General features: G+C 40.2%; 1 protein-coding gene across 5 annotated transcripts in view; it reads right to left on the bottom strand.

Moving 5' to 3' along the window:
* The window catches only part of DYRK1A (dual specificity tyrosine phosphorylation regulated kinase 1A), a 132,244-nt gene that overhangs the window by 6,683 nt on the left and 101,974 nt on the right, over positions 1-23,587 (bottom strand). For 3 of the 5 annotated variants that reach the window (XM_054713543.1, XM_054713545.1, XM_054713544.1), the window contains 8 exons: positions 21,721-21,840; positions 19,668-19,856; positions 15,456-15,603; positions 10,333-10,619; positions 9,048-9,194; positions 6,984-7,124; positions 2,850-3,156; positions 2,261-2,385 (listed from right to left, as the gene is read on the bottom strand). In XM_054713543.1, the coding sequence (XP_054569518.1) occupies positions 2,261-2,385; positions 2,850-3,156; positions 6,984-7,124; positions 9,048-9,194; positions 10,333-10,619; positions 15,456-15,603; positions 19,668-19,856; positions 21,721-21,840 (1,464 nt within the window). The remainder of the gene's footprint in view (positions 1-2,260; positions 2,386-2,849; positions 3,157-6,983; positions 7,125-9,047; positions 9,195-10,332; positions 10,620-15,455; positions 15,604-19,667; positions 19,857-21,720; positions 21,841-23,587) is intronic. The other 2 variants (XM_054713546.1, XM_054713547.1) reach the window with 2 other exon arrangements.

Raw genomic sequence — 23,587 nt, 5'->3', positions numbered from 1 at the left:
AATGGAATGTAAACAAAAGTTTCTATGTCATGGCTACACATGGCCACAAAATACCTCCCCAAGTCCTTCTGCCTGCTGAATGCAACAAGCAACTAGGCCTTAGGGAATGAAGGAGCCACACACTGGTAGGAGCCCAGGACCTAAGGAGAGAGCCATGTCACTAAGTTGAATACCTACTCTAGACTGATACATAAAAGAGAAACTTCACATTCGAAGCTATCATGTACTGGGGGCCTACTGCTATCCATTTGGCCTAGTTGAATTAATACATCCCACCCAACAAATGGCCATTTTCTATTACATTACCCTGCCTTATCTTTGTTTAAACAGCCAATGGTACCTGCACTTCCCATTCCTTTGGTTAATGTTGTTTATTTACTGTTTCACTATAAGCTCCAGGAAGGCAAAGCCTGTCTCTACCCCAGCAGCTGGCACAGATCACTAAGTATTCACTCAACAAAGTGGTCTGAGAACCAAAATTCAAAAATGCAATTGAAAACAATCCACTAGAAAAAAGAGGCAAAAAGTCCTCAGAAAACACTAATGGTTCATAAACTATGAAGCTACTAAAATTAATTCATAAGAAGAAATAAGCAAAATAAAACTATACTTCAATAGCATTTTTCATTTCAGATTGATCCAAAGGTAATCACACTGACTGTTTCTCCAAACTCTGTTCATGGGAAATGAAACTGGCAAAACTATAGAGAGGGCAATTTGGCAACAGCTATCAAATTAAAAACCACATCCTCTCTGACCCAGCAATTTCACGCCCAGGAACTGATATCACAAAACTGCGTATGTGTGGAATGACATGTGTAAGTTATTTATTACAGCATAAAAAAAGCTGACAACAAGCTAACTGTCCATTAACAGAGGACTGCAGAGGTGACTTATGGAATATCTAAGCAACAAAATAGTGTGACTTTTTTTTTCTAAAGAAAAAGCTATCTAAAATATCTCTAAAAATATATTAAACAAATATGTGAAACATGTTAAGAAAAAAAAGATGTGAAACTGTATATGATATACAAAAATTAGGTGAAAATGCATATATATTTTATGTTTGCATATGTCAAAAAAAATCCCAACTAATAACATAAATTAGGAATTGGGTGTCTACAGGACATAAAAGGGAAGACTTCATTGAATCCCCTTTTAAATTACTTATTTTAACCGTGTGAATATATCAACTATTCAAAAACTACCTGAGAAAGGGTCTGAGGCCCAGCAGAGGCCGGCCAGTGCTAATCAACAGCAGCGACTGCGCATCTGCTGTGCGTGGTCTTCGCCATGGCGTTCGGGAGCCCAGTCAAGAACGGGGAGTGAAAGTCAACCGCCTCAGTGCAACTTCACTCAATGACACACTGGTCTCTCATTTCAAAGTACCATACAGCAGTGGTCAGTGAATTAACTTATTGTTTTACAAAGCAATGTTACCACCACCACATGCTTCACCTCAATTTTTTTAAAAAGTTATTACTTAAATGAGATTCTCTTCAACAGGTTGAAAAACCTAAAAGGAAAAAAAAGCAAAACAAAAACCAGCAAAACCCCCAAAAGAATACAAAAGAATGTGGAGTTGAAATCAAACTACAAACTGATTCAGAACCTGGGACTACTGGTGCCGAGAGATCACAGGCGGGGCCCAACAATGGTGGCTCAGTGGCTGAGCGCCAAACTATGACCCAGGAGGTCACGGTTCAATTCCTGGTCAGGGCACATGCCGGGTTGTGGGCTCAATCTCCAGTGCGGGGTGTGCAGGAGGCAGCCCATCAATGCTTCTCTCTTATTGATGTTTCTCTCTCTCTCCCTCTCTGGGATCAATAACAATATATTAAAAAAAACAAAGAGAAGTTCCTTTCGTGTTTAAAAAAAAAAAAAAATCACACCTGGGGTAGAGTGCAGTCATTAAGATAGTGACCCAGGGAGTCATTTAATCCAGGAAGTCTCAGTTCCCAATGTAAAATGAAAATTCTCATTGTATAAAGCTGAAAATGTTGCTGTAGCAAATGAGATAAAGACAGAACAAAAAGCAAAACAAGAGACCTTTTCAGCAATGGCTGGTGTGCACCCAATAAATGTTAACTCTTTACAAACCAGGGGGATTGCAAGGATGTGCTTCTTCAGTTCTAATTCCTTATAGGGGAAGCCGTGAACCTTCAGAGATCGTGACATTCATTCTACAGGCACTCGGCACCCAATACCACTCACTAGGCCCGAGTGTGGCCGGAGACGTGCACCAGGGCGGAGAGCTCACCTGGGGACTGTGGGTCTCACAGTCCATGGCCTGCACGGCGGCCGAGAAGTGCCCGCCGCTGTGCCGATGCTGGTGCGTGGGGTCCGACCTGGCTCTCCCACTGTTGCTCGTCCCCGATGACCCACCTGAAGTATTGCAACACAAAACTGTGAGTATAAAGTCAGTTTTGTTCAAATTTATCGTCTAAAACTGTAACGTTAAAACTAAACGTGTGTCACACACAAGAATCTGCATTAAAAGAAAGTCACCGGATTCCTGATTCAGTTCTTGCACATCAGTCAACCCTGAACTACCAACAGATCAAGATGGTTTCACTGGGGGAAGTTTAAGCATGTGGACAAAGTATTTCCATTTAAAGAACAATTTAAAATTTGGGTTAATAAGAAGTTTTGTTTCCAGCTACCAAGCAGAACTTACTACATGTGTAACTAAACACCGAGGCTGTGGGAAGGTGACATTTTGACTAACTGCAATGCCTCGTTAGGTGAAATGACCGCTCCCCACCCCAGGAACAAGGGCCTGAGACCCTTTAACAGACCCGCCAGGTGAAGTAAAGGCTCTGAAGCCTCGCCTGTGTCCGAGGACAGACCTGAGCTCGACGAAGTGCTGGAGGTGGTGCCCGAAGACTGGGACTGCTCCATCGCGGGGCTCGTGGACACACTGTTACTTGTGTTTGTACCTTCATCAGCTGTTTTCTTGAAAAAACTGTGCTGCAGGGCATAGTAAGGTTGAATTCGTGTTTTGGGGTCATAATCAAGCATCCTTAAAATGAGGTCTTTGAACTTCAAGTAGTCAGCTACCGTATGACCCGACTCCCCAGCACGACGGCCACCAGGTCCTCCTGTTTCTACTCCCAGAATATTGTGAAGTTTGCGGGTTGCTGGTGGTTTGTACTCCTAAAGAGAAGAAAGACAGAAAGGCTTTCTCTAAGTTTGATGGGATATGTAAAAAGTCTACTTAATTTCAAAAAAGCTAAAATATATTACAGATGGAGGCCTTTATTGAAAACTCTTCGGATTTACAGTTAAGTCCTCTAATGTTTTTTCACATGTTATTATTCCAAATGCACTGTGGTTAGAAAATTTCAAAAATTACAATCACTGGATTTTGGCTTCTAGTTACAATGTAGAAATTTGCAGACCACTGCTCTCACTCTAAAAACAAAAACAAGCCTGGCAGGTAAACCACAAAAAGCACTTCTTTTTAAAAATCTACCAGAGAGCTGAGGGCTAAAGAAACCAGAATTAAGTACATTCTAGAATATGCACAGCTCTTCCCAGGAGAAGCAGGGAAGGAGCACCTGCCATAGGTCTGGGTAAGGAGAATTCAACCCAGCTCTGAACTGACTTCTAACAGCTGCATGTGAACAGGCCTGGGCAGGGGAGAAGTGTGGACCCGGAGAGGCAGGAGCCCCGATAGGACCCCCAGGGCACCGTTAAGTCTTGGGGCGGAGCAGCAGTATGAACACAGATGACCTGAGGCACAAGGTAGGACCGGGCTGCTGGCTGGGCAAAATGAAGGGAGGTCACTCGGCCTCCACAAGCACTGCTTAAGAACTATATGGACAGTGGAGACGAGAATCCAAGTCAAGCAAACAAAGCCCCCATGCAACTGGAGCCCTCACTCGCTGCAGGGATGTGAAATGATAAAACTCTAGCATACTGTTTAGTGTTTTCTTACAAAGGTAAGCACACATATTCCCTATAACTTGGCAATAATTCTACCTCTAGGTAGTGACCCCACAAAAATTAAAACATGTATTTAAAAGATTTATATAAGAATGTTACCAGTAGCCTTATTCATAATATCCCAAACTGGAAATAGACCAAACATCCATCAACAGGCAAATATAGATGTTACGGTATTTCCATTCAATGAAATACTAGGAAGCAATAAAATAACTCCTGAGACACACAATATGAGCGAATCTCCAAAACCAATGTTTGTAAAGTGAAAGAAAGAAAATAATAAATACTATGGAGTTCCAGTTATAGAAATTTTGCCTGTGAATGGGCAAAACTAACCTCTGATGACAGAAATCAGAAAGCAGGGGTGAGATGAGAGAAAGGGCTCATGAGAAAACTTCTGGGGCAGTAGAAATAAAGGGCTGAGCAAAAGCAGGCTTCCCGTTGTTCATATGGAAAAATGCATACAAGTTATGATTGTAATAGCTTCATTAACTCAAAAGAATGTCACAATACAACTGCAAACCTACTTTTGCCACCCTTGTATATCTTGTCTTAGGCAGTAGATATGTTACCCTATATAATAAAAGGCTAATATGCAAATTGACCGAATGGCAGAGCAACCAGTTGCTATGATGCGCACTGACCATCAGGGGGCAGTCGCTCAACACAGGATCTGCCCCCTGGTGGTCATTGCGCTCCCACAGGGGGAGCACTGCTCAGCCAGAAGCCGGGATCATGGCTGGCGAGTGCAGTGGCAGTGGCAGGACCCTCTCCCACATCCTTGGCAGCACTAAGGATGTCCGACTGATGGCTTAGGCCAGTGGTCGGCAAACTCATTCATCAACAGAGCCAAATATCAACAGTACAACGATTGAAATTTCTTCTGAGAGTCATATTTTTTAAACTTAAACTTCTTCTAACGCCACTTCTTCAAAATAAACTCGCCCAGGCCATGGTATTTTGTGGAAGAGCCACACTCAAGGGGCCAAAGAGCCGCATGTGGCTCGCGAGCCGCAGTTTGTCGACCACGGGCTTAGGCCCACTCCTCATGGGAAGTGGGAATAAGCCATCAGTAGGGCATCCCCCAAGGGCTCCCGGACTGCGCGAGGGTTCAGGCCAGGCACCGGGCCTCTAGTATATAAAGATTAAAACTCAACAACAAGAAAAACACTTAAAATGCATCTAATTGTATAAAAATTATACTTTAACAAAACAGCATCATTTATAGTCTTAATTCTTCATCCCCCTTCTCCACCAAAGGAAAAAATAAATATATAGTAGATATGGATTTCATTACTAGGAAGCTAAAATGGGCTCATGAAACAGAGAAATTAAAAGTAAAAATAAAATCACCTATGGTTAAAATTCCTGTACATCCTTCATAATGTAACCATTAGGCTATAGATTTGTGGGGGGTTGGTTTGTGTCATTTTTTAACAAAATTTATTTCTGTTCAAAGAGAAATAATCACTTTATACTTTTAAAAATTTAGTTTCTTAAGTTGGTTGCTACTTGTGGCTATGGGAAATCTCATAAAAAGATAGTTAAATATAGGTTAAAATACTTTTAATTTTAGGAAGGGAAATAATTAAAAATAATAATAATTACAGCCCAAATTTGGAAGAAATGACAGGTTATAGCCCATAGTGACTTATCTGTGGTATCATAAGGTAGAGATTTGGGAAATTGGATGGGATGAACATTTTATTTAGAAAAAGAACAAAAATAGCATATGGAAAAAGACAACTTCAAAACAGAGAAAGAAACAATAGCCTGCAGAGAGAGATAAAACATAAAGTAGTTTCATATCCTCATGCTAACGAAAATCAACTGGTGTGGGCTGCCATGGACCTGGTGAAGCTGAGGAGGGTTCCCAGCTGTGTTCTGGTCGGTGGGAAAGGGGCCTGACTGACAGCAATGTGATCAAAGGGAAAAGGACTCGGATGTTCGCCTGGTAGTTTCCATCCCTTCCTTATGGGGAGTGGGCATAATCAGCTGCTGGAGGGTCCACTGCCGGGATCTTAAAGAATAAGGCAGAATGCAATAAGCTAAAAATCAGTTGTGAAAGATACAATTACATATATATTCTAAAATAGTCTAAAAAAAATCACTTGATATTAAAAGTGAAGGCTCCATAGCTATATGAAGGTGAATTAAAGCCAACAATAATCTTCAGTTCCCTGGGAATGGCACATGGTGGCAGCGTCGCTAAAATGCAAGGGCAAAATAAAAACTAAAGCAAAAATAAAATCTCTTAAATGTTAGAAAGGCAAAGCTACACTAACAAGGTGTCTGTTATATATCATATACAATCACATATTTAACAATTATATTCATTTTGTAACAAAACAAGCTAGCTTACAAAATACATGAATATTTTCAGATATATAAAACAAAAAGGTAAATCACTCTAATTAAACAGACAGTTTAGGCATCTGAAAAAAAGCTCTCAAATTTAAAAAAAATCACTGAAACAAACCTAATGTTTCAAAACTTCACTTTTAAAGATTTTAGAGATGTGAAATTCCTGCTAAGCATGTCATCAAGCTAGGAATATTAAACCAATCAAAGAACCATCTAGTCAGTTCATATTCTTGTCACACATTGCTTAAGTAAAAAATCTTTTTCTTCCATCTAAACAGAAAAAAAAAAAATCCATTTACTGCAATTATGACTGCCACTGTCCACAGCTGCAGTACTACTAACTGTGAATTTACTATAAACTCAAGTGGTGAGAAACAAAGGGCAAACTTACTGATTCTACTGCTGAAACCAGCCCTGGTGCCTGACCAGCTGTCCGAAGGCAGACATCCAGTTGTCATAGTGAAGCCTTAGAGAGAACTCTGACCATTAAGCAAGCACTGGCCCCTACAGTTCAGGTCAAACTATATCCAGCTTTTGAAAAAAATGATATACCTAAGTTACTGAAACTGTTAACTCTAACACTGATTTCAAGTAAATACAAGATGAGCTATTAAAAGACAGCTCCAGTGAAAGAAATAACAAAGGCTCAAAAAAATATGTCCCTGTTTTACCCGTTTTCCATCTTTGGTCTTCTTTAAGTTCCAAGTGCCATCTGGCAACTTCTCAAAGAACTTTCTTGCTTTTGGTGCTTGATCAAGAATATGAGCAGGTGGAATACCCAGAACTTCCACTATTTTATTCATCTGATCTACCTGTATTAAAAATAAAAATAAAAACACCTGTAATTTCTATGGTAGACATCCTACTTCTGCTCATTAATTCGTTCATTCACTCGTAAATTATAATTAAATAAGTTGAGCATCTTCTGTGTGCCACGCACTCCTCTAGGCAATGAGCACACAATAATGACCAAAAGAGAAAAGTCCCTGCCCTCCCTGGAGCCCAACATTTCAGAGGGAAGGGCAGGCACAGAAATAAATACATAAGCCTGTGGTATGTCAGGTGGTCATGGATAAAAAATAGAAAAAGGATTGGAGGGAGTGCTAGAAGTTTACGTTTTTAGAGTTTCAGTTAAATAACCACACACAAAAAATTCCAGGGGCTTAATACAGTGTGGATCTAATAAACTCTTTTTTAAGTGCAGATTCATTCAAATAATGAGTCTACTATATGCTAGAAACCATGCTCAGTTGAATATAGTAGTAAACAAAACAGACTAACCTCCCTATCAAAAAGTTTGTATTATAGGGGAAGAGATCACCAATAAAAGAATACTAAGCATATCATGTCGGATGACAATTAAGAACTGGGGAAAATGAAAAGGGGACGGGGAGTGAGAAAGGGCAGCACAACTTAAAATGCGGTGCCATGAACGGTGCCATGAACGGTGCCACGCGAGCACACGCCGAAGGCAGTGCAGGAGGAGCGAGTGCTTTCTGGAGGAAGCATTTCAGGCACAGGGCAAACAAATGCCAAGGCCCTGCCATGGGAACTGCTTCCAAGGAACCAGACAAGGCTGTGTGCTGGGTCAGAAAAGGTGGGGGAGACCAGGAGGACACAGGTGGGAGAGAGGACGGAAGTCAGAGGAAGGAAGGGGTCCAAGGACTCTGGCATTTCCAAGGGTGAGATGGAAGCCACAAGTTCCAGGTGGCCCTGATATTGTTTAAGCCCATAAAAAGATACCAATTTACAGTGATATTATTTATATTAAAACAAGAAGAAACACACACTATGGCAGTTACTGCCAAACAGTAGCTCTGCCTATTATTAACAGCTGTATAACCCACTACCAATCATTAAATCTCATTGATCTTTCTTTTCTCATTCATAATGAATGGACTGATCAAGAGCTGCAATGGTTAACTTTTTTTAAAAAATAAAAAAGCACAGGTTTTTTTAAGGAGGCAGATTATTATTTTTAAAATTAAATTTATTGGGGTGACATTGGTTAATAAAAAATATAGGTTCCAAGTATACATTTCTATGATACATGATCTGTATATTCCATGGTGTGCACCCCACCCAAAATCAAATCATTTTCCATCGCCATATATTTGACCTCCTTCCCCGTTAACCATCTCGTGAATAGTTTTAAAACTAATGAAAGCCCCATTTCTCTGCCTGCGAGGGAGCTTGGCCTCTCCCTTGCCCTCCCAGGTATTGCCCTCTGACCTTCAAAAATCTTCTAAAACACAACACAGAAACCTGTGGACTAGAAAAATTACTAGTCTATAGCTCTAAAATCCTCTAATACTAATTTACCCTAAATTATTCAAACTCAGTATCTATCAACCCTACTGGTCATGACTTTTGTATGTTTGTTTGTTTAAATTATTACATATGTCTCCTTTCCCCCCAAATGACCACCCCCTCGTGCCTTCGTTATCATCATTTTCTGTTATTATACTTAAAATCTGTAAAATTTGTACCAAGATACTTAACATTTTATTTTTTATTGTTCTCCTTTACTAGCAGATTAAAAGTTCTCACTTCCCACCTCATCATTAAATAATAACTGAAAAAATTGATAATATAATTCAAAACTACCCTAATATTTGAATGATTACATTGGTAAAAAGACATCTTTTCCTAAAAACAACTTTCAGATTCCACTGTCAGACTAAAATCAAAAATAAATTATGAAAACAGAATTGTCAAAGCAATCCACCATATACCTCATTGGCTCCACTGAACAGAGGTTCTCCAGTGTGCATTTCAACCAAAATACACCCAAGGGACCACATGTCGATAGCAAGGTCGTAAGGCATTCCCAGTAGCACCTCTGGAGACCGGTAAAAGCGACTCTGAATATACTGGTATATCTGAAATATATTGCAAAACAGCATTAATTACAAAATAAGTTTTAATTGTAGCCAATATTGGATTAACAGCACTGATCTAATATTAACCGAAAAAAATAATTATCTAACTCCTAAATTAGGGTTCCATTTCCTGATTTCAAAAGCGGCCTATGAATATTGTTTAAAGAACTAAACATGTCCCAGGAATGGCTAGTCTGCCTGTGAAATGCAAACTATACACAATTCAAGTCCTTTCATTTAGTTCAATCCTAGCAGGTAAAAAGAGACATCTTAAAACAAATAATTATGCCTTATTACAAGAAAATATTATTGAGAATAATTTATTTTCCTATTAATTATTCTTTGTTGCTATGGCTGGCACTGGTTTACCATTAATTTAACAGCTAAACTGTATTTATAAAGTTAACCTTCTTTAGATTAACTTAGGTACACTGTAATGGACAATCCAGACATCTGTTCTATACTAGTATCACAGATGAATCCTAGAGACATTGCCACATAAAGATTCAATCAGGAGGTGTTTCTGGTTAACCACTTCTCTGCCCTGTCCCCCTCCCACCTCAATCTAAGACTTCTTAGAAAACAAAATATTGAGGTGGGTTATTTTCAATGAAGTAATCTGAAATGTCTTCACAGACCAATTTATCTGCACTTAGCCGTTGTAATTTTATATCTAGAAATATCAGCAAAGCAAAGAAAGTTTTATGAAAAAAGACAGAAAACAAAATCCTCCTAAGTACACTTTCTATGTGAACACTCAAACCAGGCAGCCAGCAATGCAATGTTGTTTCTAACCAGTGTTTCTGGGGCTCCGACCTACACCTACAGCCAGGTCTCCAAGCTTCATCTCATGTCCCATTGGCAGGTCAGCCCAACCTCAAGGCCTCTCAGAAAAGAAAGCCTCATTCAAAGAAACCAGGAAGAACGACACGTTTCCGGATTTTTATGAGCCAACGTCATCAGTAGGCCCCAAAGACTCCCTGCTACTAAGATTCCCTATTTCCCACCTACACAAGTTAGTATCCTATTCCCTCCAGTAATGACCTCTGCCCTGCATACACATTACTAACATCTCACATATCTACTGCCTCTATTTTACGTGATTCTATTTAACTCACAGCTCCTGAAATGTACTTACCCGCTGCCCCAATTGACAAGAACTGCCGAAGTCAACAATCTTGATTGCACTGCGTTTGGGGTTACACAGAAGGATATTCTCAGGTTTTAGGTCACAGTGAATGATACTAAGTTCTGGAGTCGCGAGGAAAAGCAGTGCAGTGCACATCTGTTGTGCAAACTTCCGTGTTAGGTTCAAAGAGACGCCTCGGAAATTGGTGTTCCTCAACAAGTCATAGAGGTTGTAGGACAGCATTTCAAACACTAAACAGAGGTGGTTCCGAAACATAAAGTGGCGTTTCAAATGCACTGAAAGAGAAGAGTTGCCATTTAAATTACACATAGACCAATGAAATGAGAATAATGTATGCATGAACTCTCAATAATCTGTAACATTACAATGTCAGATGCAGAGTGAACATCAGGTTAAAATTTGGAGATCAGCATTCTGCACTAACAGCAAATTCCTTAATCAGTTAAAAACAGCTAAATTGTTCATCTGCTGAATTAACCAGGTGCATTGTCTGCCAGAAAGCAATATAATGGAAGAAGTACCACCAAAATGCCTTGTTTTTAAAAAAGGTAACTCAGGTCTAAAAATATGAGTAGCAACTTGATGAACAGCCCTAAGAACACATCAGTAACTGCCCTCACTCAGGAGGGAAAGCACCTTTTACCGCCCGGGGCCCTGCCTCACATCTTGTCTCAGTGCCACCCCAGGACCCAGGTCTGTGGTGATGCCGTCCTGCGCAGCCCTCTCTGGGAAGGCTTTGACATATATATATACAATCTGCTTGGCTGACACTTAGGTTTCACTAGTAATTTTCGGTAACAAGTCAAAGGAAAATACAGATTTTTCTTTCTTTTAGGCAAATATAGCAAATGTCTAAAAATCATGCATTAGAAGGCATAGTTCATAAAGCATTTGATTATGTTCATCAAACTGGTACATGAGACACCTTGTGCAACTGAAGGTTTGGGAAAACTTCAAAATAAAGTTCAATTACAAGAACTTATAAGTAGACTTATGAATGGGGAAAGAGTAGAGAACACATTACTTGCTACCCCTGTTGACCCTCTATAAAGGCTTCATACTCATGAAGCTGTTTCAAAGGTTGTTCTTTAAGTATTAACACTGACTTCACATCAAATGAGGTCACTCAATAAAAGCTGCCCTTCACTATAAACATTCTTACATATACCAAACTAGAGGCCTGTTGCACGATATTCGTGCAAGAATAGGCCTTCCTTCCCCTGGCTTCACTCCCAGCCGCCCAGGAGCCGGCAAGTTCCCACTCCCAGCCCGCCCGGGAGCCAACAAGTCCTCGCTTCTGTCCGGAGCACTGCTCCTGTAGCTCCCTCAGCTGCCCTCCCCTCCCTCTCATAGCAGGTGACCCACCCCCTCCAGCCCGCTCCACACCTGCATATGCAAATTAACCCACCATCTTTGTTGGGTTAATTTGCATACTCACTCTGATTGGCTGCGGGCATAGCGGAGGTACGGTCAATTTACATGTTTGTCTATTATTAGGTAAGATGGAGCACCTATAACTCAGTGGGAGTGATAGGAAACCACCATTTATCACGGGTGCCTTCATTTTGGTCTTCTGTATCATAAAAACAGGTTTCTCTACAGATCTATCTAGAGTAACTATGACAGTATTCAATGTCTGGTCCCTGAGGAAGGGGACACATTGAGTTGTCCTGGTAACAATACTGCTTTTAGATCACTCCTGATACACATGATCTAAAATTAGAATAAACAACTCAATATGAATACTACATGACTCTGTAGGAGTCTATAGTAGAAATCAACACTCCGCAAATAAGAATCCTTAAATGTTTCATAAGAATGTATAACATCTGCTCTTAATCACTGAAGTTCACGGGTTTAAAACTAAAAACACAGCTCGTGTGACAATAAGACACCCAAGAAATGGTCCATGCAAAAGTTTTAATATGAGTAAGCAGTAGCTACAAAAAGAATGCAAAGGTAACTGATGTCAGAATTTCAATGTGATTATGAAAATCCCTCTAAGAAGCTCTGAGATTAGAATGCTTTGAATCCTCCTATATAATAAAGTGGTAATATGCAAATTAACCCTCACACCCTCACAAGATGGCTGCCTATGACCAGGCCAGCAGGGGGGTTAGTGAGGGATGACCAAACGACTGAATAAGCAGGCTGTGTGGGGCGACCAGGCCGGCAGGGGGGTTAGTAAGGGACGACCAAACGACTGAACAAGCAGGCTGCATGGGGCACCCAGGCCGGCAGGGAGGGTGGAGTTGGAGGCAACCTGGCCAGCAGCAGGGGGCAGTTAGGGGCGACCAGACAGGTGGGGGAAGGGGCAGTTAGGGGCGATCAGGCAGGCAGGCACGTGAGCAATTAGGAGCCAATGGTCCAGGATTGTGAGAGGAATGTCCGGCAGTCAGACATCTCCCAAGGGGTCGTGGATTGGAGAGGGTGCAGGCTGGGCTGAGGGGACCACCCCACCCCACCCCCGCCGCCCAGTGCATGAATTTCGTGCACCAGGCCTGTAGTAGAAGATAATCTACTCAGCTCCACTTGACCTCCCTACTCAGTCCTTACTCACTGAGCATCACAATGTGCTAAGCACTAAAGATGCTGTCAAAGAATGCTCAAACTCAAGTATACCTGTTTAGTCTTTTCAACTAAACTTTGGGGAAAATAGATAGGTTAGCAAGACTGTTCTACACCTAAATGGAATTTTCTTTTAACAAGACCCTGGCAGGTACTAATAATCCAGGTAAAAAATTATGCTAGATGGTAAAGCAGATTTTTTTAAGAGTTCCAAGACTTAAGACTATAAAATCATCTGAATAAACTATATTAGTCAACCACTTCAAAATATAAATAAATTATCTATACTAATAAAAGGGTAATATGCTAATTAGACCGGGTTGACCAGACATCTTCCGGACGTCCGACTTCCTTCCGGACAGTTAGGGGGCGACCAGGCCGGCGGGGGGGGGGGGGTGACAGGACAGTTAGGGGGCAACCAGGCTGGCAGGGGGGCAGTTAAGGGGCGGCCAGGCCAGCAAGCAGAAGCAGTTAGGGGTGATCAGGCCGGCAGGTAGAGTGGTTAGGGGTGATCAGGCAGGCTGGCAGGCAAGTGGTTAGAAGCCAGAGGTCCCGAATTGCAAGAGGGATGTCTGACTGCCGATTTAGGCCCCATCCCAGGGATATCCCCCAAGCAGTCCCAGATTGGAGAGGGTGCAGGCTGGGCTGAGGAACACCCCCACACACACGAATTTCGTGTGCCGGGTCTCTAGTTTACATTATAAAAGAGCAATAGGACTTTCAGACACCTTAAATTTAAGGTATCAACTCTACTGGTATGTCTGCATCTAATTCTAAAGTTCTTTATTTGTTGTTTTCCAATATTAGAACCTCAATTTCTTGTGACACTGCATTCACAACCTTCCTAAAAGAACTTAAAAACTCATCCAAAAGAATATCTGTAATGACTTATACAATTAATGATCATTCATCAGTTTACCAAAAACAAAAATGATCGCTGTTAATTAGATAAGAGCTGAGTAGCTACCATTTACTAAGTAGTTACTATATGCCTGCCATGTTTTCTTTCAATAAAGCAGGGTTAAAATATTAGAACAACACATCAACATTTTCTCTCAACTTTAGCAAACATTCAAAATAGAACACACAAGAGTGAGAGGAAGGAGGAAGGCGTGCCCAGTGACCACTTTATAAGCCGAGCATCCTTAGGGTGTCCTTCTTGTGCTTCTAAAGCCCCTTGAGTGGAAATGGGCTTCACTATACTAAGTTATAATCACAGTGAACAGCAAATGTTCAGTAAGTCTGAATAAAAAAGGTTTTAAATACTAATGTTATTACTATCAATTATATCTGATATCTAAAGAGAAGAAACCAAGGAAGAAAAAGTAATAGCATAAGCTCTTTTTATTGTACAATGGGGAGTGAAGGGCGTTTCATAAATGGAATATAACCTGAGTATCAGAACATTATACCTTTAACGTACATTCTCTTGTTTCAACCACATTCAGGGGACTAAAAAGACCATTAACACCACAATGTCCTCCCTTATTTTCTTAAAAAGGAGCTTGCTAAGTAAAATTTAACCTCATGTTTATCAAGTAAAGCCAGCATTCCTGAATTTAAATTGCTATGGATATATACCTACAGGAACTTCTACCATTAATTGATTCTAAGGTCTCTATCATAAAACTGATGGCATCTTATATTTATACTGGGCAGCAATTGTTTCTTGGTAGCACATAAATTATTAGCATCTCACAATCACTGGCATCTTAGATTTGGTTAAGAGCATTGAAGAATGGATAATTAAATGTTTTGCCCATATACTAATCGGCCCTAGACATCACTGTTTTCCTAATTCTTCTGTCTCCTCATTTTGTTTTCATAAGAAAAACACCCTATGACAATGAAACAAACACAGCCTGCGGAGTCAGGCAGAGATAGGTTCACATCCTATCTCCAGAGCCCTGGGACCTTGGGTATCGTTCCTCTTTATAGAAACCACCTGTGAATCAAGATTCTACCACTTTCCTTACAGGACTGCTATGATTATTATAGATGATGGAGGAAAAGCACAAGAATATGATAGGAGTTCAATAAATGGTGGCTACCCTCTCTTTTCTGTTGTAGTAAGTCCAACAGCTTCTAATGCCACCAAACTTATATAAACAGCCCGAGGAGCCAAGATCTTGACTCAGCCATACCAAAAATGGTTCTATAACCATTAAGAACAAGCATTCTAGTTTACTTCTCATTTCTGATCTCTATTAGAAATGGTTCAAGTTATCAGGAAGAAGATTTTCTGGATAAATGTCCATGATGAAAGCAAACAAAAGGGACTTTTTAGACCCCCTGACCCTCCAAAGTCACTATTCTCATTGTTTCTAAACTGTATGCCATTTATAATGCACAGTCCCAAACACTTAGCATATTACTGCCAGATCAGGTGACTTATGTAAATCCATGCCCACCAACAGAAATAAACAGCTGAATTTTCAGTCAGTCACGTTAAAAGGAAAATCAATGTGGTGTCACACGAAAATAACCATTATCTCAAATTTCTGGTCTGGATTAGGACACTGCCTTGTCTCCTGTTTGTTTACCTATGTAGTACTTCATTTCAGTGTCATGTTTGTTCATGAGCTCAAGAAGCCGCACTTCTATCTGGGCTTGATTCAAAAAAGCCTTCTTGTTCTTTATTATTTTAATGGCAACCCATTCTTGCTCCACACGATCATATGCCTTTACAACCTAAAAGAGAAGAAAGAGGAATAATTCTCTATTTCACTAATGGCAACAATTTCCCAGCAGTTACAATTCACCTTAATTGTACATTTACCTAACTCATTTCATGACGTTCCTACTTAGAAGAGATCCTATTCCTTTCCATTCAATATCATTCATTTACCACTTTACAATCACTTTAAGTCAATCTTTTCTATTGAATTTCTTTTGCATCCTTATATTTCTAAATATCTACAAAATAGATAACTTTAACAAAATTAGATTAACTATTTTCCTGCTTCAAAAATAAATTATTAATTTTAACAAGTGCTTTGGTTTTTCATCTTTCTTATTAAATAACACTGTAAGACAATTCTGTTATATTCTTTTAATGAGAAAAACAACCTGGTTTAAATCCTAAGTATTAGTGTAAAATATATCAAAAGTCCTAAGTCACCTGAAAAATGTAGATAAATTTCTAACTTTAAATTAGATTTTCATAAATAACATAGGTATATAAAATAAAAATTAGTTTACACTAAAAAAATCAAATATAAATTACCAGGAAAGTTCCACAATACAGGAGTGGGCAAAAGGAGGTTTACAGTTTTTGTATGGAAAATAATACAATAATTAATACAAGAATAAACTGTGTTTCACAACAATAAATCTACTTTTGCCCATCCCTCTATACACTTAATGTCATAGAGAATTTTGATGGTTTTAAAATGAGAATCAGTGCTAAGGTAAGGAGTGTTCATGACTAAATCACCATGCACACTTCTCATTTAAAATTTACTCATTTAAAATGAGTTTCATGTTAACAAAGAGATTTACATAAAAATTAAGAAGTCAATATAGATAAAAGAAACTATCTCTCCCAATCAGGAATAGTGACTATAACTGATTAAATAAGTTATACTTATAATATTATACAGAATCTGCACATTCAGAAAGTCTGGGGGTACAGGTAGAATTACAAGTGATTCCACCCTGTAGGTTGAGTACCACTAACTTACAGAAGAGAACGGAACGTATGTTCCAAGATTTGCATCAGTCAGGATAAACAGATGGTCAATGACAGAGTAGAAACGGCTCAGCTGAAATCAAACGTGGATGAAGAGTGCAGGATCGCTAGTTCCACCCAATACTGGAAAACACCACCTAGTGCCTTTTCAGCAGAGGCTGCCCCTGCAAACACCTGACTAGCTGCCTGCACCAATGCCTCTATCCCACTAGAATCCAGGACAAAGGCCACTAACAGGCCCCAACTATTTACTGACTTATAGCACATAGTTAACCGCTAAATGCCAAAGCAATGGTTTTTAACCCTGAATTACACATTTAATAGGTAGTTTTTAAAAATACCAATGCCCAGAATCCAGTCACAGATTCTGATTTAATTGGTATGGAGCCTAAGCATCAGTCCTCCCCCCCCCCCGCCCCCGCCCCCGAAGCTTCCCAGGGAAATGTCAACATGCAATAAGGATAACCATTGGCTAAAGAAGTGAAGGAGCCCTTATTTAACAAGGATCTGGCAGAGACTTCAGAGAGTCTAACAGAGTCAATGGAGGACATTATCTGGTGAGTGGCAGGTGCCGAGCCAGAGCACACCAACAGCATATGAGAGGGGCATCAATCTGACCTGGTGAAGTGAAGTTTTATGTCAAAGAGGCCTACATTTTCACAGGTTTACAGGAATTAGAGTAGAAGAAAATTAAAGTGAAAGAGGAAGAAAACATCACTCTGACCTCAGAGACTGAGTATTTAGGGAAAGCGAAGTTTAGAGAGTAGGCTACATGGCCATAATTTTCATGGTGGACATCACACAAGTAAAGAAATCCTGTTGATAGCAACTGCTTACACGTCGGTGTAATTTTCAAGGTGGAGACAACAATCCCTGTATCGAAGGTGTTGAGAATCACTCTCAAAAGCTGGTTTCAGAAGTAACTTTCCTTAAGAAACTTTGAGAGAGAAACAGAAGCTGTTTCTAACAAAACAAATAATCCTATATAATAAAAGCCTAATATGCTAAGTATCTGGTCATTCGTTCAACCAATCAAAGCATAATAGCTAATGATATGCTAAGGCCACTCAACCACTAGCTATGATGTGCACTGACCGCCAGGGGGCAGACGCTCTTGACCAGTAGGTTAGCTTGCTGCTGGGGTCCGGCTGATCAGAACTGAGCGCGACAGGCCGGACATTCCCTGGAGCCCTCCCGCGGTCCCTCTCCAGCTGGCCAACCTCCTGCATCCCTCCCTATTGTGCACCAATGGGGTCCCTCTGTCTGTCCTGCACCCTCTTGCAATCCGGGACCCCTCGGGGGATGTCACAGAGCCAGTTTCAGCACAATCAAGCAGGCCAGGCTAAGGGACCCCACTGGTGCACGAATTCGTGCACTGGGCCTCTAGTACTTTCATAAAAGAGGGACTCCCGACACACTGAAGTACCTCCGACTAAGAAGAAAACGAGGTTATAAATCAAGGGAAAAGCCCCTGCATTATGTAAAATCACTAAAATTCCTTGAAATCATGGAAGGGGCAGACATATAAATGGAACATCAAGGCCTGGCAAAGCCACACCAAAGCTCCAGAGGTCTTCTAACAATCTTGCTCATGTATCCTTACAAGCTTATTTAATAGCATAGATTTTTGGGGGTCTACACCCGTGGCTGCTAATGGCCTACAGTATACTTTTTGTCCTAAGCATGATAAGACTGACAAATGACAAATTTGTTCCACACAGGTTAAAAAGAGGTATATGTTACTTTCTCTCCAGGTAGAAACAGGTAAGTAAATGCATGCAGGTTCCATAGTTAAAGAAAAACAAAATAAAAATTTAAAAGGTAGTTCAGGATGAGTCATTTTGAGACCCCTTCTATCCTCATCATTAAGAAGTCAAAAGAAGTAATTGGATTGCAAGTTAATGACTGACTCATAGCACAAAGGTTGCAAGACAAATATTCTGGGATTAACAGTAAATCACACCTCAAACAAAAAAGAGCTCTGTGACTCAGTGAGCTAGAATTTACAGTGCAAAGAGATGGGGGAGCCACAGCCACAGAAAACGCTTTTTAAAGTGCAAGGAGGAAGACTGGCTAGCTATTGGTCTGAACACAGCTGATGAAAGAAACTACTGTTTGAGGTTTTTGTGCTTTGTGTTGGAGCTGGGCGGGCAGGTGAGGAAAGGAGAGTTATAGGTAAAGAAAGAGGCCAGGAATGAAGAAAAAACAAACAGTTTCCTTGGAGTTCCCAAATTCCTTGTTGTTCCTGATAGAAGCTCCCTGAATGATCCTCTTAATGCATCCAACTGACCCCATCACACTCAGCAATGCTGAATGCGGTGAGGACTGGAAGAGGAGAGGCCTGATAGAGTCAGAAGATGAGTTGAGAGGAAAACCCAGGGCACAGCCCCTGGCTTTCCAAGCCTCCAAAAAGGGAGAGGGCACCTGCTGTGCCAGCTAAAAATAATAATTCTTTGCTCCTTGAGGAGGAATATCAAACAAGGGTCATTATCTCTAGCATTCATAATGAAGAATCAGCCATAGACTACACAAAGCCCATATGAACTGCAGGCCCATATTCGTGATTAAAATCGAACTCCCAGTGCCAACTGGTGTGGCTCAATGGCAAGAATCGATCTATGAACCAGAAGGTCAAGGTTCGATTCCTGGTCAGGGCACATGCCTGGGTTTTGGGCTATATCCCCAGTAGGGGGCCAGTAGGAGGCCAGCAAGAGGCAACAGATCAATGTTTCTCTCTCATCATTGATGTTTCTATCACACTCTCTCTCTCCCTCCCTCTCCCTCCTTCTCTAAAATCAATAAAAATATATACTTGTATATATATAAATCAACCTCTTAGTAACATAAGTACTTGGCAGCTGTATAAATAAAGAAAAAAGGTCCAAAGGGATTTGGATAGCTGACACATTTTACTATCTTTAGAGAGCTATGACAATCCAAATACATACCCGTTGTTTAGATCTATTTACAAACACTGAAAAATATGCCACTGAGGAAAGGGTGTAACAACATCATTCACTAAGAAATTGAAATTTATTAAATCCAGCATTTTCCATTCAATTACCTGTCCAAAGGAACCTTTGCCTATTAAGGAATCAATTTCGTAACGATCCATCCACTTTTCCCCGTTTTTCACAATGTAATCATAGTTATCGTCGTCGTAACCATCATTGTAAACCTTCCGTTCTTTCTTATGACTAGAATCGTCTCCCTGGCCCTGTTGGTGCCTTCGCTTCTTTTTTGCATAGTAAACCTGAAATGAGAATATACAGCGTTAATTGTATAACTTAAAATATTGTGGACTATGGGAGCATATATCAAGAGACAAATCTGCTATTCGTAGGAAATTAATGAATTTTTATTCTTTATAACAAATACAAAAAATAAAATAAAAATTTTCAGTAGTTGCTATTTGAATTATAGAATGACACTGATAAATAACCAATGAAAATTGCCTACAGTAAAATTCACTTTAAAATTATACTGTTTATCCCTGGCCAGTGAGGCTCAGCTTGTTGGAGCGTCGTCCCATGCACCAAAGGGTCGCAGGTTCTATTGCCGGTCAGGGCACATACCCAGGCTGCAGGTTCCATCCCCCAGGTGGAGTGCATATGGCAGGCAAGCAATCGATGTTTCATAAGGCAAAAGATTTTATAAATGAAAGTTTAAATGTACATAAACTGATGTTTTACTAATATAAAGGCCCTCCTAGACATGCTCAATTTTTAAGCCTATAATAATGTAACAATTAATAAAAAACATCCTGTCTCCCCACCTCACCCCGCCCCTGCCCAATACTAAAGGCCATAAACCTGGAGGCTGATCACAGATTGGTTTATTTTCCTTATATCTGTTTTTCTTACAAAAATAGTTTCTCAGATCAATAAAAAACAAACAAACAAACAGGTGAACTAGGCAACAGTCCAAGTAATTGGTAACTAACTTTAAGGAAATTACAAATTAGGGTTTCACAGAATAGCATTAGAAAAACTCTAGTTTACAAGGTACACTACATTTAAGAACAAGCTTCACAAAGTTACTGGTTAACAACAGATTAACAGTGGCTTTTTAATTTATCAGATATTAACAAATTGACATTGATAAATTATTAACAATTTATCAGCTATTCTTAATATTCAAAAGCTAGTTTGGCACCACATCTTTTATAACACATTAATTGTGTGCAATATTCAACTCAGAAATATTCCTCATTGAATTCATTCTAATTTTATCTTGTCACAATAATATAGTAATATTGGCATTAAGTAGCATCAACGTGCTGTGAAATGTATACCTACAGAAGAACGTCTTTTTAGCTACATGGCTCTGACGCTGTGGAGGATAAGGCTCCAATGTGAAGAGAGAGGACTCACACTGGGAGAGGGAAGAAAGCACAGGCATTTGCTCTTCTCCGAAGCTCCCTCAATAATCAATAATGGAGCTGGAGTTGAGGCTAAGTAGCAAATGGCAATCAAGTCAAAGGGCTAAGACAATAGAAAAATAATTTTTGGTGGCAAAGAGCCAACTTGGAAGATGAGTAATTTGAAATGCTATGTTTTTTATCCTACCTACTTCCACCCAAAAAGGCTTTTAGATAGCTTACAATTAAAAGAACACCCATAAAATTTAAAAAGACAACTTAAAACCACAGAAATATGGATCAAATACACTAGGGCAAGTGCCTGTTAACTAGTTATTAAATATATCTGAGTTTCCTGACATCTACGGCAAAAGCAGAAACAGATATATAAAAATTTAAGCAAAATTCTAACTGAAATATACTTTTATAGTGGTCACTGCGCCCTCATGCTGCCCTTTCTTGTTTTGGAGAAGTTATTATAAAAATGGTAATTCAGCATTTATTAGGTAAAACTCTGGAAAAAAGGGGAAGCTATCCACAAGTAATTTTTTTTTGCAGTCCTTGTTAGTATATCTTCTTTCTTTTACATAATTATATTGTCTATAAATCATTAGTTTACCAGTCTTCACAAAAATCATCCAAATGACAATCACTGGGGTAAAAAAAAAAGTTTAGTATGTTTAAATAGGTCACAAAATAACTTTTTCCCCTATTCTATTGATAGAGAGATGCTGTTATAACAAATCAATAGTCTTACCTCATTAATATGTTTATATGTTTTGATCAAGTCAACAGAGAGTTTTCTCAGCGGAGCAGTTGCTGGATCACGGAAGGTTTGGGGCATCCGCCTCTGTAACATGACAATATCAGGCATCACCTTAAATAGACAGAAAAGACTAGCACTTTAACTTTACTGTACTGGTATAAATTCCCTCTTCTGCATCCTGTGTATCTTTTAAAAAGGCATCTACATTAGATGATTATACGTTCTCTCTGTTACTTCTTTCAACAGTTCCCACTGAAGAAAACCACTGGAACAAATCAATGAAATTAGCAGATAAATGCCCAGCTGCCCAACGCTTCAATCCTGTTCCCCAAATTAAACAGTGGGATTACAGAGACACCCTGGTTTAAGAGACTCGCAAAGTGCTGCCCAAGAGGGCTTCTCCACCATACAACTAGCCCTTCTGAACGACTCCGAAAACCTGGCCTCATTCAAGACTCAGTGGGCATCACGAAGCTGGCCTTGGAGGACTGGGGCTTGGTGCTGCAGAAGGACAACTCCAACAACTAGACTCTGCCCTGGGACAAGCATCTGCCCTGTGAGCAAGGCTGAAATCTGCTCTCATTTCTTTAACAACCGAGTACATGTCCTCCACATCCCCCCTTCCCCGCTTTCCCTGCTCTGTGACTCCCCAAAGCACATCAGACAGAGTATACATTACACATTTACAGGTTTTCATTTGTTTCTCCTTTTCCTTCCACTACAAGGGAAACCTCCATAAGGGCAAGAAGTTCATTATTTTATTCCCTTTGCCTCAAAGAGTGTCTGGCACACAGTAGGTTTTTAATAAATATTTGACTAAACAAAATGGAGTCATAATACCTATCAATATCCTTACTTATGATTACAACTAGAGGCCCGGTGCACGAAATTCATGCACAAGGGGCGGGGGGTATCCCTCAGTCCGGCCTGCACCCTCTCCAATCTGGGACCCCTTGGGGGATGTCTGACTGCCGGTTTAGGGGCATTAACTCCAGTCATTTGGAAAATCACACAGAATGTCCTTGACAAACAAACAGTGTGGTTTCGAGTTGTTTTAATAATAATGGCCATTCCTTTAAATAATATCTGCTTGCATACAATACAGCTGGTACTATGTGAATTCAGAATGTTAATATCACAAAATCATAGAAGGTTGTAGTGGAAATAACCTTGAATTGTCTAGTCCAAACTTTTATAAATATGGGAATTCCCTTTTCAAAGATTTTGAATGCTTTTTGTCCTAAGACGCTTAACCAACTTTTGAGGCAACCCATTTTCTGTGAAAGGACTGGGGCACTCCGGCTGGGCTGAAAGAACTGGGGGACTCCAGCAGCAGGCGCGCCTGCCGCCCCCCGGGACTGGGGAACTCCAGCGGGGCTTAGAGGACTGGGCGCCGCCATCTTGTGGCTACAGACGCCACCATCTTTGTGACAGTGTGATGGTCGATTTGCATATTCCCTCTTTATTAGATAGGAAGGAAGGATAGGCGTTGACCACAAACAAGTTCCACAGGACACCTTACAGCTAATGAAACTTACTTTTAAAAACCTCATTTCAACCATACTCTATTCACTCCTCCCATCTCCAATCGTAAGCCACATCTCTTTCATCATCCAATAGGCAGTCAGAGTTCAACTATGAGTTTCCTGCTAGACAGGAACACTGCAACCAGCACATCCCAACCCTGCTGTTCGTGCCCCACTCGGGTTCCCAACGGGCCTTTTGCAATCAATAGATCCTCAAAACCAATTAATTACATGAAGTTACCTAGAGTCCCCACCACTAGCTCTCCCGGGGTTCCTCCCTAGCTCTTACAGACATTTATGCCAGTCAAGTCTACGGAGTCAGAAGCTGCTAA

The sequence above is a fragment of the Eptesicus fuscus genome, chromosome 3 (genome assembly GCF_027574615.1).
Source record: "Eptesicus fuscus isolate TK198812 chromosome 3, DD_ASM_mEF_20220401, whole genome shotgun sequence".
Lineage (NCBI taxonomy): Eukaryota > Metazoa > Chordata > Mammalia > Chiroptera > Vespertilionidae > Eptesicus > Eptesicus fuscus.
Note: the sequence above shows the minus strand (reverse complement) of the source record. Positions and strands in the feature narration are given on the sequence as shown.